The 12,987-nt window shown below is 42.0% G+C and overlaps 1 protein-coding gene across 22 annotated transcripts in view; it reads left to right on the top strand.

Moving 5' to 3' along the window:
* Window positions 1–12,987, top strand: part of Sdccag8 (SHH signaling and ciliogenesis regulator SDCCAG8) — a 250,441-nt gene that overhangs the window by 81,492 nt on the left and 155,962 nt on the right. For all 22 annotated transcript variants that reach the window (XR_015635230.1, XR_015635229.1, XR_015635227.1 and 19 more), the window contains one exon: window positions 7,750–7,892. Coding sequence is in view for 17 of the 22 variants with exons in the window: in XM_087581037.1 (XP_087437163.1) it covers window positions 7,750–7,892 (143 nt within the window). In the remaining 5 variants the exon portion in view is untranslated. The remainder of the gene's footprint in view (window positions 1–7,749; window positions 7,893–12,987) is intronic.

Below are 12,987 nucleotides of genomic sequence, written 5' to 3' on the forward strand. Positions count from 1 at the left end.
ATGCTGGCGTGAAAATGTCTTCAGAGGGAACTATGGCCATGGCTCTGTTGGAATGATGAATGGTAATCATGGTATCTGGTCCAGGCCATCTGAGTCTTACTCGAGTCTCCAGTGACCCTGTTACTTGTGTCCTTTACCTGTGCCAAACTGGACTGTGAGGTCTTTAGTTTATGCTGCATGTAGGTGTGTTCAAAGAGGCAGAGGAGTAGAATAGAGAGATCAAGCGTTGAAATCAGCCAAACCCAGTTCTCCTCCCAGCTGCACACTGTATAGTCTTCTGTAAGCTCCTTCACATCTGTGGAACAGAAATAGAACGCTTATTCTTACAAGGTTGTCATGAACACAAAGCGAGATTTTAAAATGCAGACTCTAAGGCTGGACATGTGGTGTCAGTATTGTTCTCAGGCCCACAATAAAAACAAGTGACCAGTGCCACGGCTCCACCAGCAGTAGCCGGGAAAAGGCTCCCTAGAGTGGGCTCAGCAAGCCTCTGCATCTGCAGTAAGGCAGAATTGTGAGTCCTTCCCAAAACGACTCAGGGACGACTTAGCTTTTCATTCACATCAACTCCTTTCCTCCGGAGGCCTTAAAAATGAATTGTTCTCTGCTCGACTCTGGTACTGTCCATAGAAACTTCTGTGACAATGAAGGCATTCCATGTCTCGCCGTTAGGAATGCAGCTCTGACCACTGCAAACCTACAGCATCATTACTTCACACAAAGGATCATGTTCTGCCTCTTACTAACAGAGCTTTGGGTTCCCCCTAGACAGCAAGTCTTATAGGTTGATGCAGTCCGTCCTATCAGGGCAAGTCCTTTATCCACTGGTTACTACCGAGTCTCCTGCAAGTCTGTCCTTTGCCATCCATTATGTGACAGATGGTTCTGCCTTAGCCTTCAGCATCGTGCACTGCTTTTCTTTTCAAAACACGTTGTATTAATTTGACCACTGCTCCCCAAGTCACAAACTGACATTGTCAAATTATGTCAGCTTCAAAACCACATGCTCTTCCTTCTGGTTGCGCAAGGGTTTTTAAATTCTAGTCTTCTACTTTTATATTTTGGTCCTTTTATCCCATTTCATCTTTTATAATACAAATAAGTCACCCTATACTAAAGATGACAGAGCATTTAGAAGCATTTGAGACAGGGTTTCTGTAATCCTGGCTGGCCTTGAGTCCATTTGGTGGCCCTGCCAGGCCCCTGACTTACCGTTGTCCTCCTGTCTTGACCTCCTAAGTGCTGGGAGTACAAGCTTATGCTAGAATTCCCAGTTACAAAATAATGTTAAATTCAATAATATTTGGGAGCAGGCTTAATAAGTTCTGTCTGCTTCATTTGCTTTCCAGGAAAAGTAATTCTCTGGATTTAAGGCAATATAACCTTTTTGTATTTCTCTCCTAGAAATTTGTGAGGCATATACAATAGGAATTTTCTTTTTTTGTTTTCATTTTTTCATTGGATATTTTCTTTATCTACATTTCAAATACTATCCCCCTTCCCAGTGTCCCCTCAGAAACCTCCTATTCCACCCCGCTCTTGCCTCCATGAGGGTGCTCCCCCACTCACCCACCTACTCCCTCCCAACTCCCTGCCCTGGCATTTTCCTACACTGGGGCATCGAGCCTTGACAAACCAAGGGCCTCTCCTCCCACTGATATGCAGCTGGAGCCCTGGGTCGCTCCATGTGTACTCATTGGTTGGTGGTTTAGTCCCTGGGAGCTCTGGGGTGTCTAGTTTGTTGATATTGTTCTTCCTGTGGGGTTGAAAACCCCCTCAGCATCCTCAGTCCTTTCTCTAACTCCTCTACTGGGGACCCCATTCTCACTCCAATGGTTGGCTGTGAGCATTGGCCTCTGTATTTGTCATGCTCTGGCAGAGCCTCTCAGGAGACAGTTATATCAGGTTTCTGTCAGCAAGCACTTCTTGGCATCCCCAGTAGTGACTGGGTGTGGTGACAATACATAATAAAATAATATGTTTTCCAAGTCTCATTACGTCTATACTTTCAGTCACTACATACTCACTGCACAACAGAGGGACTAAAACAGACAAACAGGAAAAAGCAAGACCAAAACCAAAAAGGAGTCTGGCTATGCTTTAAATCTGTCCCCTAAGAGCTTATGCTTTAAAGTCTTAATTGTCTGTATGACAGTTTGGGGACAGTAGAGGTGTTTGTGTCTGGAGGCTGGCCCTGGGAATGGAGAAGTGTCTTCCCTGAGCTTTTGTGACCATGGACTGGACTCGAGATGCACGTGAGAAGCCTTCTGAAGCAGGGCTGCAGTGTTCTCTGTGCTGTGTGAGCCTGCGCCTCCCTTTCCACTCCAGGATCCACCCAGCCTCTGTGCCCATGCCCTGAAACAAACCTCTTTCTCTATAGATTGCCCACTCTGCTAAGTCACTGCAGCAAAAGTAGCCTCTCAGAAACCTGGATGAAACTGAGGAGGTGGTAGAGCAAATGAGAAGAGCATCTTTGAAACTCTGTACTTTCAATAGATGAGTATTTTACATGAAAAATGAAAATAAATTATATAAAAGTGTAAGGGGATGCAGGAACTGACTGAGGGGGTAAAAGCACAGCATTGTTTTCTTAATTTCAATAGAGGTAATTAGTAATTTAGGCAACCTGTCCAGTAGATAGCCTAGTGAGTACCAGGGCTATCTAGAAAATACAGAATGCCCAGCATTAAAACATTTAAAATTAACCATTCAAGGTAGTATCCCCAACTGAAAGCCAAACCTTCGGCAAGGCTCCCTATTGAAAGGCTCCCACTGCAAACAAGGACACAAATGCCTTCTCTGCCCTCATTAAACTGCAGAATGAGTTTGGAACAGAGTGTTAGAAGTTTCCAGGAAAAGAAAAGCAAATTATAGAGCAATATTAGAAATCAGAGAGGCTCTTCAATGGGGTCATAACAATCCTAAAGATGACAATGTAGGCTCTCTACTATTCTGAGAGAATATAGTCTTCAAAGTAGGATTTCATGTACAGACAAACTCTTCAGTTTATCTGTAAGGTAGCAGCTGTCCTAGGACACACACACACACACACACACACACACACACACACACACACACTATTGTGTTTTTAGGTTTCCTTTCTTAGGAAAAGAAGGAACTCTTTATTGAGGGCAGGGGAGCCTTGCCCTCATATACTGCATTTACACACACATATGACTATGCCTGATCAACAAGGACCTCTTAAAGTGCATTAGGAAGACATAAAGAATTGATAAAAGACAAATTAAAAGTGTCAGAAGTAAGTTAAAAATATACTTTGATATTTCAGTATTAGAAAATGTTACTAGTTGACTACTGGACAATTAAATTTTCTTTTTTTCGGAGCTGGGGACCAAACCCAGGGCCTTGCGCTTGCTAGGCAAGTGCTCTACCACTGAGCTAAATCCCCAACCCCTGGACAATTAAATTTTAATTCTTGTGGAGAAATGTCAGTTACTTAAAAAAATAAATTAAGTGAGCGACCAGAGGGAAGACATACACGTGTATTCCCTGGTATTTATGTGAAAGAGACAGGGAGGATCATTTGCATCTTAGAATTTGAGGCCAGCCTCCACAACCCAGCAAGACTCAGCTCAAAAGCAAGCAAACTATATTCCCCATATAGAATACTAGGCTATTTTAAATAATAAAACATTAATGAAGAAATTAATTCAGAAGAATAATGCTTGTACCAGTAGAGGAAACAATTTTTATTATAATGTAACGAATCAGTACTATATCAATAATGAGCTACTGATTCGTAACTAAACTTATCCAAAGGTATGAGTTGGGTCTTTAGAGTGATGGGTAGGCTGTCATAGAATTCCTACATTTGAGTGGTGCCAGCCACAGTGCTGCCCAGCAAAGAGATGATAGCCAGTTTCTTATATTACAAATCAAGAAATAGTAATATGCCACTTAAAACATGAATATAGAAGTTATAAGGATGTCTCAGTGGTTAAGACCACTTACTGCTTTTGGAAAGGACATGAATTCAGTTCCCAGCGCCCACATGTAACTCCAGTTGTAGGGGATCAGATGTCTTTTCCTCTGCAGACAGCAAGCATTCACATGGGGTGTGTGTGTGTGTGTGTGTGTGTGTGTGTGTGTGTGTGTGTGTGTGTAGAGAGAAAGAAGCAAAATACTCAGACACCTTTCTAAAAAAAAGTAAAGATAACTATTAGAAGAGTTGATAATGTGTCAGTTTAGCAGAACGTCAGTAGTGACTTCTCCCCTAAGGCCTGTGACCCCTATAGCTAGAGGTTCCAAATAGCCATTCATAACAGCTTCCACCTTTTGTCCTTCCAGTCACCGCAGTCATGATTTTGTTTTATTCTTTTGTTTCTGAGGATAGTGTCCCCAGCTGGACCCATGCTAGGCTAGTGCTTTACAGTGAGCTCTTCTTTCGGCTCTCGTGGTTATGATTTGAGGTATGTCTTCTGGTGAGGTGTAAAGCTATGTGGTGTAACGCAGCTGGCCAAAAGATGGCTGTGTCAGACTGCACTGCCGACATCAGTTAATGGTGTACTTTGAGAGGAATGCACATTTGGCCTATGACCATCCCCACGCCACTCATCCACAGCCAGGAAACAGCCCTGACCTAGTTGGGTGAGGTGCAGGGCTGTCCCGCCAGTGGGAGCATGGCATTTCTGGCAAGAGGTTTCTCTTCTAACTGCTGGAGTTGATGCCATGGCAGGTTTTCCTGACTCAGAGAGCTAAGTGCTGACCCTCCGTCCAGCTGGTGAGAGTCTTTGTTGGTTTTGATTATCTGTCCCAGTGAGCGCCTTTGCTGGTACACACAATCAGAAGCAGGCCGCTCTTTTCCATTTTCCTAACAAAAAGTAATTTTGCATTTTGAAATTAGAATAGATAAGTTTTTATTCAGTTTATACCAAGATAGTGCTTTTATAGGAGGGGGGAGTCTTGTTGGATTAAACTAGTGCTGGGATTTGAACTCAGTGCTTCACATGTCCTAGACAGGTGCTTCACTTTGAGCTAGAGTGATTGGCACAGCCACGTGACCTCTGCCAGGTCAGTCTTTGCTGATGTCATCCTTTCTGGTTTTCACTCACCACAGTCTCATGAGCTAGCTCCAGGCATCTCTCTGACTTTAGGTTCAAGAAGGTGTCTGAGAGTTAAGTGACTTGTCAAGGTCACAGAGGCAGACAGTGCTAAAGCCCTGATTGTGTGGGCTCTTGAAACTGTTCTTCGCCTGTAGGTTTGGCTGAATTTTAGTACAGCCGCTTTACTATGTGAGGACATGAAAACAGCTGCTGTCGAGTTAAAATGGTATAAAGTGCATGTGTTGTTGTTGGGAAATGCTTACCAAGTGAATGTATTCTTCTCAAGGAAGTTTGGGATTTATTTTCTTTCTGTCACTCTTGTATCTTTTTAGTGAAATACACTAGTGTATTTGTTTGGTGTGTGTGTGTGTGTGTGTGTGTGTGTGTGTGTGTGTGTGTGTGTGTGTGTGTGTGTCTAGGTCAGAGGTCAAGGTCAGGTCTTTTGCTCTGTTGCTCCCCAACTCATTTTCTGAGACAGGGTCTCTCTTAAACCTGAAGCTTGTCAAGTAGATTAGACTGCTGGCCAGTAAACTCCTAGAACCCTTCTGTCCTCTGAGCTCTGGGGTTACAGGGTGGCACCTTCAGGCCTGGCTTTTCCATGGGGTCTAGGGATCTAACCCAGGTCCTCGGGTTTGTATCACAAACATATTATTCACCACAATATTTCCCATTTTCCCATAAAGTCATCATTTTTCTCTTATATTTCTGTTGTAAATCTACTTCTCCTGTCTGGAATATTGCTGCTATCTGTTCAGGGTTTCCCATCTGCCATACTTTTCTGCCTAAAGTTGATCATACACATTGATCTAGCTTTTAAAACTAAGCTTCTCAAATTGCATATCTGTTTAAGCCATTGTCTCCTGCCATCCATAAGAAATTATGACCTGCAGTCCATGTCTCTGATGCTGTGGTCCCATCTCCCAGCCATGGGGTTTTGGTGGCTTCACATTATCTCCACTTTGTCTCCTATGCTAATCTCCCTGCCCATGCTGAGGACACGTGCTCTCTCGGGAACGCATTTGTTGTTTCTTGTGTGTGTGTGCGTGTGTGTGTGTGTGTATGTGTGTGTGTGTGTGTGTGCGCGCGCGTGTGTGTGTGTGTGTCTGTCTCATCTACCACATGAATTCTTACCTGCTGAATCCAGAAAAGATGGTGATTCTCTGACTTGCTCATATTTAGCACAGATTTTTATAAATAGCATGATGTAAAAGCAAATATTGAGTGAAGTTTTGAAGTTGTAATGCCAACACATAACTCCAATTCTAGAATTACTTGCTCCTAATTTTATAAATTCTAGGCAAAGAAACCTTACTGACTTCCCTATTATGTTTTACATCTTTAGCTATATTTAATTCTAAGATTGCAAAAGTCTCAGCATAACTTTAATAACTTAAAATATTTTAAAGAAATAAAGTGGGGTGTTTTTTATTTATTTATTTATTTATTATTTATTTTGGTATTCCAATCTGAAAGATATAAAAACCTATTCTGCATGAACGTGGTGGACCTGTAAGTATATGGATTTTTAAAAAGAAAATAATATTTGAGAACTTATAGCAAGTTACTTCATCATATTATTGTAATATAAAATTTTGACAGGATAAAGTGAAGATAGCATTATAAAGATAAAGAAATGAGTCATTTGCTTTATCATAGTTGATGGGTGGAATGTAGCTAGAGGTCACTCAGAATATTGGTAAATGACAGCAAAACATTTTAAACATGTGCAAATGCTGCCTTTAAATTGGTCAGACATGAAAACATAGTGCATTTTGTATAGCAAACTTGCTTCTTGCTTATTGTGTACTAAGTTGAAAACAAACCTTTAGCTCTTCTTGTTTTTAAAGTCCAATTTGTTAATGTTCAGCTCCTTTGCTTTGCTTAATGTCATAGATGTTCTGTAATGAATATTTTTACTTTAATATAAAAACCATCTTAAATATATGCAGTATAAGTTATCTTTGCTTTGAAACATTCGAGTATTGGTAAGATAAGGAGTTTCTTCCTCAAACTAAATAGTAAGCTACTGTGCAGGTTCATACATGTTCAGACATGTTTGTATATCATACATGTGTACACATCTGTACCCCTAATGTTGGCGTGCTCTGCCCGCCTGCCAGTCCAGGTGTTAATATGTACACTGGGAAGTTTCATGCACTCAGGCTGAGCCTGTCTCCAAATTGTTTATAAATACTATTAGACAGCACGCTAATGCCTCTTTGACACAACATACTTTCTTAAAAACAATTTTTTTTAACCTTTAATTTGGTTTCTATGGCATCCAAGTAAAACTGTAAGTCTGTCTTTTTAAGTACAAATGTCATACATTGATCTATATCACTGCCTGTGTCTGGTCGTATCTCTTAAATGACATATTACATTTTAAAGGGAGTTCCATTACTCTTTAAGAGAACAAGCCTTTGCATGAAGTTAGATTATCAGTCATTGCAGCATTCACATCCAGTGGTTTCATGTTTTAAATCAGACTTCTCATGATCCATAGTTACTTCAGGTCTGTCCATTTGTGAATGTGATTTTTCTCTTTGTTGCGGAACTTAAGCTAGTCTAAATTGTCTAATGACAATTTTTTTTTGCATCTGAAAGATTTGTAGAAGAAATAAAAGTGAACTAGTTTTGGGTTCAAGTATATAGATTTGATATGGATTTTTTCTTCCCTCTGTCTAAGGAAATAGAGAAGTTGAGACTGGAACTGAGCGAAAGCACGCAGCAAGTGGAGCAGGAGCAGCAGAAGGCAGCTCGGGCCAGACAGGAGTGCCTGCAAGTCACAGAGCTGCTGGGCGAGTCTGAGCGCCAACTGCACCTCACCAGGTATGCGCTAATCACGTTGTGTGCTCAGCACAGTGCCTCCACCGGCTTCTGCCACAGGCTCCCAACAGTTGTTACTCTCGTCGTTCAATTCACACACAGCTCTCAGGCATATTATGGAAAGTGGAGAGATGACAAGCAGAATAGCCAGACTCGTGAATGAGGAGTGTGGCAGGGAATCACTGCGGATTACAAAAGCGTTTGTCTGCTGTGCTCAAGTGTTTCAGTGATTCCTTATCGGTAGGAGCAAATGACACATTTCTACCCCTACCACCACTAATTCTACGTCTAATAAAAATGTTGAAATGAAGACTGTGAGGAAATGTATTTATGAAAATAACCAGATTCTGTCAGTGGCAAAAGAGACAAAAGGAAGAGACATGTTAAGAGCAGACTGAGATGTAGTTGATATAAAAATAAGGTGTGTGTTTCTGAAGGAGCTGTAAAATTAGATATGAAGTTGAGTGGGACTGTTTGCTTTCAGAACATTGTGAGCACGTTTACTGCAGCTGGGTTTTTAATTGTAATGTTTTCATCGTGAGATATGCACTGTGTGCATTCGTCACTGGGAACTTCAGTGAGCATGTAGATCACTCAAAATTAAATCAGGACATGCATGTGTGCATGCATATGCACATGCATAAACATACACAGAAAGAAGGATTCGGACAGAGAAGTAGGCTTAGCACTTCGGGTCTTCTTACCGTGCCGTCACTGCAGCTCTCAGGCTAACACCAAGCTCCGAGGTTGTTCAGTCCTCAGATTATCTCCTCAGGTTGTAGAGGGAATTTTGTCTACCTATACATGTAAGTTTATGATATTTAGTTTAATTTACAAAATAGGAAAACACTGGTCTTCTAATTACAGTAGTATGTGGAATTTAAACCATGAAAGGGGAATGATCCCTTCTGCATTAAATATGACAATGTAATTCCGAGCACGGTCTGCTGACAGATGGAGAAATGTACTACTCTAACAGCCTGCATTTGGAGAAAAAAATAATCTAGAGGTTGGTGAACCTCCCAAAGTTTTGGGTTAGTGCTAAGATGCCTCCAGTTCTGTTAAAATCAAACTTTGTTAAAAACATTTTGTTATGATAATCTTCCAAATGGCTTGACACCTTCTGATTTAAGCAGTGAGAGAGAAGAGAGAAAGAGGGAAGAGAGAAAATAAAGCACTTAGAAATGTATGATCCCTGGGGAAAGCCCCAGCAGATGAAACACTTTTATGAGGAAAATGCTTAATATTGCAGAATAATAACTGCTCTTTAGTGCGCGTTTAAAGCATTGTCACTGTGGCACTGAGAACACACTATTAGCCCAGTTCCTGTGGTTATTTAATCCTCAAAATTTGCAACTTTCGCTTCATCGTGATAATGTTGCAGTTTTCCTTCCTGTCAGACTTCCATTGAGATGCAACCGTTTGTGTGCTAGGCACTGCTAAGCCACAGGAACGGAAGCGTTTAATGTCTTGGTGTGACCTCGCACTGGTGAATAAATATTAATGCCGCTTTGCCCCTTTGCGTTCACTCTCGTTCAGAGTTAATTTCTGGAGTCAAAGTTCTGTAGCGTTTCCCTGCACTCTCTGTTTGTGCCGTTTGACAAGATCAACTCTGGCAAGGAGAGCTTATTGAGATGCTGTCACTGCTGCAAAAGCGCGTGCTAACGAAGTCCTTTGTTCTTCAGAGAAAAGATTGTGCCTGCTTCCCTGGGAAGCTTTCTCTGCTGCACTTCACTTACACAGATTCTACAGAAGTGCGCAAGGCCACCTTATAGAATAGAACTTAACTGGCTACTTTTAAGTATAGTACTTTTCATAAACATTTGATGCTCCATTTATGTTCATGTTTCATAAAAAAAAAACCCAATCATAAATATAAAGATGACAATTAGAACTCCAAGGAACAAGACACAGCTCTCCTTTACACTGAAACTCACCCTTAGCTGTTGAGCTGAGATTAAATATATATATATATCTCACTCTCCAACATTCTGAGTGACACAGTCTAGCCAAATTTTAAAAATGAATATGAAGACCAAGTTATGAGATGGTGCTGAAATAGTGAGTCAAATCTCTATCATCTTGACTACCATCTTGCTCCCCAAGCCATCCATTGGGCCAGCTGTCACAAAGGTCCACACCACTCAGTGCGGACATCAGGTCATTGTGGCTGACTCTGGCCTTCCCACTCACTTCCTCCCCACTAATCCTCACTGCTGATTTCCAGCCAGATTCAGCCAGATGCAGCGACCCTTACAGTGGTGGGCTCTCCTCCCCTTTCACAATTCTTCACAAATAAACACCTCAATGGCTTCCTCTAGCCTAACTGTAGCCTTATCTTCTTTTCAGGATCTCCCTGAATCCTAATTTCCTTGCCGCAGCCTTGCCTGCTGACAGAGAACTTCTTTCTCTTGATTTCTCCAACCCCCTTGAGGGAAAGCTCTTCTAAGGGTTAAGGGTATATTCATTTTAGTTTCTGTCTGGTGTCATGATCCCCATCATAGCTTTTAGAACCAAGCCAACACCAGAGACTGGAACTCAGGGAGCATCAGTGCTGTGCTCCAGGAACTGGCCAGAAGGGAGCTTCACAGATAAAGGCGCCCATTTTTTAGTTTATAGAGAGGTAAAGTGAGTCATCTGAGGTCCTTCAACTGATAGGTTAAGGGAACAGATTTTGAACCCCAGTAATTTGCCTGCCAAGTTAATCCCTTATTCATTAGGCTGTAAGTCTATGTAAATTACTAGGGAAATAGATAAATGTGATTGTTCACAAAAAGACAACTGAGAAGAACAGTAGCACTAATTTGTAGAAGTAAGTGTTCACTGCTCCTCTGTGTACGGATAGGGATATACGTTACTACAGTTGCCCCTCTGTGTACAGATTGGGATATATATTACTACAGTTGCCCCTCTGTGTACAGATAGGGATATATATTACTACAGTTGCCCCTCTGTGTACGGATAGGGATATACATTACTACAGTTGCCCCTCTGTGTACGGATAGGGATATACGTTACTACAGTTGCCCCTCTGTGTACAGATTGGGATATACATTACTACAGTTGCCCCTCTGTGTACGGATAGGGATATATATTACTACAGTTGCCCCTCTGTGTACGGATAGGGATATACATTACTACAGTTGCTCCTCTGTGTACGGATAGGGATATACGTTACTACAGTTGCCCCTCTGTGTACGGATAGGGATATACGTTACTACAGTTGCCCCTCTGTGTACGGATAGGGATATACGTTACTACAGTTGCCCCTCTGTGTACAGATTGGGATATATATTACTACAGTTGCCCCTCTGTGTACAGATTGGGATATACATTATTACAGTTGCCCCTCTGTGTACGGATAGGGATATACATTACTACAGTTGCTCCTCTGTGTACGGATAGGGATATACGTTACTACAGTTGCCCCTCTGTGTACGGATAGGGATATATGTTACTACAGTGGAGTCTTGTCAGGGCTGCTTCTTCCTGCCCTTCACTGGCCGTTTAAATTGTCATAATAAGACTGTCATTCTCTTGGGCTTCATTTTTATCAAGAGGAAGGAGAACAGTTGAAGTCCCTTTACATATTTATTTTTAATAAATCCAAACATCTACAGAACTGTGAGATTTGAATCCCTCCATAAGATTATTTTTTGCGTATATGTGTCAGGTTAATTTGAAACAAAACTCTACAGCAACCATTTCTGAATGTTTGTGTGACTTACTAGCTACTCACAGTGGTGGGCGCTCTTCCACAGAACTGTCTTACTTATTAACATTCCCTCTTCAAGTTCTGCATCCTTCCCTCATATCCAACCTGGAGGGAAATTCCCATAGGAAGCCTTGGACCTGAATTGCCCTAAGTGCTAATGGGAGACGTGCCTATCATTAAACCTGCCGGCTCCTGCTTTTATCAATGTGACTGTCATGAAAGCCCCATGTCCCCTTTTACATGAGTAATTTTTCAAGGAATTCTCAGAGCAGCAATCTAAGTGAGAGATGATAAGTGATCATGTTGCCCTCCCCTACTTTTGTGACCCACATGGAAAGACCTGACCTCTGACCTAAATAGATAGCAGGTTGCAATTGAGCTTTTATATCATTTTGAAATTGAGGGAAGCTACATCAAGGAAGTCACAAGGCTGTCTTACTGTAATGGGCAGGTTTATCGAAACAAAAGGTGACTAACACTTTGTTTCTAGAGCATTCTAGAAGCTGAAATGACTGACATTCAGCTGAGATAATCACTGCTCTTGACGTAGTTTGACTGCTCGGTCTACTGAGATTTGCTCTATTTCTGTTCTTAGAAGTCCTCAGAGGAAGAAACAGTGCAAGTGTAGCCAGCTCTCCTTCCTAGGCCTGGGGACTGTCCTCAGCACCCCTGTGGTGTCACAGTGAGCCATCCATGGCAGAGCTCTCCTCGTCTGAGGATGGCTCATCCTTTCAGATCTCCGTCTCACAGGTCAAACCCTTCATTCTGAAGCTGAAGATAAAGGAGAGGGCTTTGATTTCCTGCCTTTGAGTATAACTTCCCAAGCTTCCAGGATTACTCCCTTAGAAGCAAATAGTGTCTAGATGCACAAACATACCTTTGGGATATGGTAGTCTGCAGCTCAGAGAAGCCACGGGGAGCCAGGGGAAAGTCACACTTTGCCAGGAGAAAGTTATGTCACTGGGAAGAAAGGGATGAAGGACCCTGGGTAAGTAAGAGCAGGGGGGTGTCTGCTCCGTTGTCCCTGTCAGTTTAAAATATGACCACTGATTTTTTTCTTTGCCTGAGGAATAGTTTGGAGTGGGAAGAAGGAACAAAGAGCGGTTCCCTGTTCATGTTGATTGGAACCTGGTATTGCCCACTGCCAATATAAATCCAAAGAGGCATGGCCGGTTCATAAGGCGTCTTGCTTGTTTATTTTAGAGGGTGAAAGAAGCAGGAAGTCGAGAGTGTCCTGAGCTTGTGCCGTGCATTGCCTGGTTCTGTACAGCAGTGTCTGCTTGCTGCTACTCTGTGACGTGAGACACATAAACACTGTGTCAGTATAGAAACTAGTATATCTATGTATAGACACATTTCTTTCCCCCTTCTTTCTCCCTTCTT

This window comes from Rattus norvegicus, chromosome 13, assembly GCF_021556685.1.
Source record: "Rattus norvegicus strain SHRSP/BbbUtx chromosome 13, alternate assembly SHRSP_T2T, whole genome shotgun sequence".
Taxonomy (NCBI): Eukaryota; Metazoa; Chordata; class Mammalia; order Rodentia; family Muridae; genus Rattus; species Rattus norvegicus.